This window comes from Acomys minous, assembly GCF_964271855.1.
Source record: "Acomys minous genome assembly, chromosome: 4".
NCBI lineage: Eukaryota > Metazoa > Chordata > Mammalia > Rodentia > Muridae > Acomys > Acomys minous.
The window spans coordinates 132,297,027-132,300,695 of NC_140486.1; the positions used below are offsets into that span (position 1 = coordinate 132,297,027).

The 3,669-nt window shown below is 44.0% G+C and overlaps 1 protein-coding gene across 1 annotated transcript; it reads right to left on the minus strand.

The window, feature by feature from the left end:
- Positions 1 to 2,765: 2,765 nt before the first annotated feature.
- Positions 2,766 to 3,231, minus strand: LOC311596472 (large ribosomal subunit protein uL23-like; the record flags this gene model as incomplete). Its single annotated transcript, XM_084779931.1, has 1 exon — positions 2,766 to 3,231. Exon 1 carries the CDS (start codon positions 3,219 to 3,221, stop codon positions 2,766 to 2,768), a length of 456 nt encoding a protein of 151 aa, XP_084636057.1. The 5' UTR covers positions 3,222 to 3,231.
- Between the last annotated feature and the right edge of the window lie 438 nt (positions 3,232 to 3,669).

A 3,669-nucleotide genomic window follows, 5' to 3' on the forward strand; every position in this document is an offset into this window, starting at 1 on the left:
CTATTTACCTGCAAATCTAATGATTTCATTTTTTCTTAAACTTGACGTGAACGGAGGGATAATCCGCTGTGTATATGTACCACACTTTTTGTTATCCATTCTTCTGTTGGTTGGCATCAGGTAGTTTCCGTTTCGTAGCGCCTGTGAATAGAGCAGCGATGAACACGGTGTGTCCTATTAGTGTTCTGGATAGTTTTATGTCAACTTGACACAAGCTCAAGTTACCTGAAAGGAGGGAACCTTAAATAAGAAAGAGTCTCCATAAGATCAGGCTGTAGGCAAGCCTGTAGGGCATTTTCTTAATTAGTGACTGAGGGTGAGGACCCCGCCCACTGAGGATGGCACTGTCTCTGGGCTGGTGGTCCTGCTTCTAGAGGAGAGCAGGCTGAGCAAGCCATGACGGGCAAGCCAGTACGCAGCACTCTTCCATGGACTCTGTATCAGCTCCTGTGTCCAGGTTCCTGCCCTGCGTGAGTTCTCACTGCTTCTGGTGATGGACTGTGATGTGGAACTGTGAGTGAAACAAACCCTCTTCTCCTCGCGGTGCTGTGGGTCATGAGGCTTCATAACTGCAATAGTAACTCTAATTAAGACAAGTAGGACATAAAGTCTGTTTGCTGTATGTTCAGCAGTGGTATAGCTGGGTCATATAGCACTTCTATTTCTAGTGGGTTTTTTTGTTTGTTTGTTTTGTTTTATTTTGTTTTCTTTTTTTTTCTTTTTTCTTTTTCTTTCTTTCTTTTTTTTTTTTTTTTTTTTTTTTTTTTTTTTTTTGAGTCAGGGTTTCTTTGTGTAGCCTTGGCTGTCCTGGAACTCACTCACTTTCTCTGTAGACCAGGCTGGACTCGAACTCATAGAGATCCACCTGCCTCTGCCTCCCAAGTGCTGGGGTTAAAGCTGTACGCTGCCACCGCCCGGGTCTATTTCTAGTTTTTGAGACACCTCTAGTCTTATTTCCAAAGTTGCTGCATCAGTTTACACTCTATCAACAGTATGTAAGAGTTTCCTCTTGGTTGAAAATTTTATAAGTTGTATTTACTTACTTATGTAGTGTGTATGCATGACTGTGCGTATAGAGGTCAGAGGACCACTTGTCTCCTTCCACCATGTTGGTGGCCATGGTCATCAGGTCATCAGGCGTGGCAGCTATCACCTCTACACATATAACCAGCTCCTGGTTGAGACTTTATGTGTCTCACTTTATGAGACACATAAGCCTCTAGTTCTCTATTGTTGTTATTAATCAAAAATCCCAATTGTTTGTTTGACCTTACCAATAAAGACTCAGGAGCCAGCTACTGGGTGAAGGCCTGCTCGGTAGGGAGGCAGAGAAAGCACCCAGCTGACCTTCCTACTCAGCCAATGCCCCAGAAGGAAAAAGCCAGACGTTCTTTCTTGTTCTCCATGCGGCCTTAAACACCCTTTCTCAATGTCCCTCTTTTCTGTTTAATCGCTGTCAGCTGGTTTCTTGCTCTGTCCGTTGACCTAAGGTTGATTTTATTTAGCTCTTGGGTTAAAGGTGTCGTCTGGGGCTGAGCTACACCACACAAGAAACAGGTGTTTACAGTTCACAATCTTGGGGTTCATGGTAGCACACGCCTTTAATCCCAGCACACGGGAGGCAGAGGCAGGTGGATCCATGGGAGTTTGAGGCCAGCCTGGTCTACAAAGCGAGTCCAGGACAGCCAAGACTACACAGAGAAACTCTGTATTGAAAAACAACAACAACAAAACAAACAAATAACCCCCCCCAAAACAAACAAAACAAAACAAAAACAAAAAAACGCCCAATCTTGGGGTTCATAATGGGGTCGCATCTCCTACACCATTCTGTTTCTGCACGACTGTCCGTTCATGGTGCCAGGGTGACACTGCCCCACACCACGAGCTGAAGAATGTTCCTTCCTGTGCAGGTTTCTTGAGGAGCTCATGTGAAGTTGATGCCTATCAAGCCTTTAGGTATGTCGTGGAGTTTGTTAGGGTAATCTGTGCTTGGACGATGAACTTTTTGGAAGTTTTTAAGTGACAAATTCAACTTAGTAGTTAAGGGGTTCTTTGAGTTTTTCATTTTGTTTTAGAATGTTTTGATAATGTGTGGTTTAGAAAAACAGACCATGCTTCCTTCTTCTCTCTCTCTCTCTCCTTTTCTTTCTTTTGTGGTGCGTGGGATGAAACCCAGGACCCTTGTGCACGCTCATTTTTTCAAGTGTTAACCAGTTGATAATAGTACTAATCAACGAGAACCTTCTTTTCTGATATTGAGCTGGTTTGTTTAAAAAAACAAAACAAAACAAAAAACAACTACCAACTAAGACACAGCAGTCTCTTTGTTGGGTGCTCAGTTTTGTTTTGTTGAATTATACAGCTTCATTTGTGCCAGTTCCATAGTCCTGATTATTGTGGTTTTTTAGGTCTTGAAATCAGATCAAATCAGTCTAATAGTTTTATTCTTAAAAAAAAAAACATATTATTTATTTACTGTCCATCTATACAGTGGGCATCTGTAGGTCAGAGGTCAACTTTCAGGAGTTTGTTCTCTCTTTCCATTATGTGAGTTCCAGCAGTTGAACTGAGGTTGGCAGGCTTGGTGGCTAGTGTCTTCTTTGTCCTCCTCCTTGTCCTCCTCCTCCTCATCCTCCTCCTCCTCCTCTTCTTCCTCGTCCTCTGTATACCATCCTTTTCTTCCTCCTCTTCTTTGTTCATCCTAAATACTTTTTTTTATGGTGAAAAAAGTGTGTATTCAGAATTAGCCAGCTAGACACAGTTTAGATGATCCCCATCTTGTTGGCAACATCCAGAGCATCATAATCAGAAGCCAGTTGAACACACGCCTTCTTCTCTCCGTCAGGCCTTATCAGAGTATTGTCTTTGGCCACACCAATGTCGTACAGTTTGATCTGGTGCTTGTTAGCCTTGACATCCACAGTGAACACTAGTGTGTTGTTGTCCTCTATTTTTATCATGGCTGACTCGGTGGTCAGGGGGAATGTGATGATGGCATACTGGTCAAACTTGTTTCTCCTGGGTGCGCTCTTTCGAGGGTATTTGGGCTTCCTCTGCAGCCGCAGGGTTTTGGGCCGCTGGGAGGTAGGTGACTTGCGGATCTTCTTCTTCTTGTCGCTGTGGACGCCTTTCAGCACTGCCTTCTTAGCTTTCAAGGCCTTTGCTTTGGCTTCGGCTTTGGGAGGGGCAGGAGCTTCCTTCTTTGCCTTCGGTGCCATCTTGGTGAAAAGGATTCTATCCTAAGTACTTTTAACTTTTATGTGCATTTTGAAATCAGGTTTTTGATTTCTGTTTAAGAAAAGCCTGTTGGGTTTTGATTGGAAAGAAATTGAACCAGTTTGTCAATATCAGAAATGACTGCTCGGGCCCTTTGTCCAGGCAGTTGCTGTGCAGCCCCACGTCCCTGTCTCTGCACCACCTGCTCCCCTGGGCACTGTTAAGCATTCTGCCAGCTTGTCTGACAGAGCCCTTCTCTTTCACATGTCCCATGTTGGGTGGCAGCAAGCATGCTAAGATGATTCACGTGTCCCTTCCCCACCCCTAACTCTGCCTGATGTAAATTCTTTCCCATTAGGAAGAGGGTAGAAAGAAAGACAGGAGGAAAATAGTATGATGGGGAAGGGAATATGGGGAGAAAAAGAGGCTGAAGTTTCTAAAGCCCTGTAA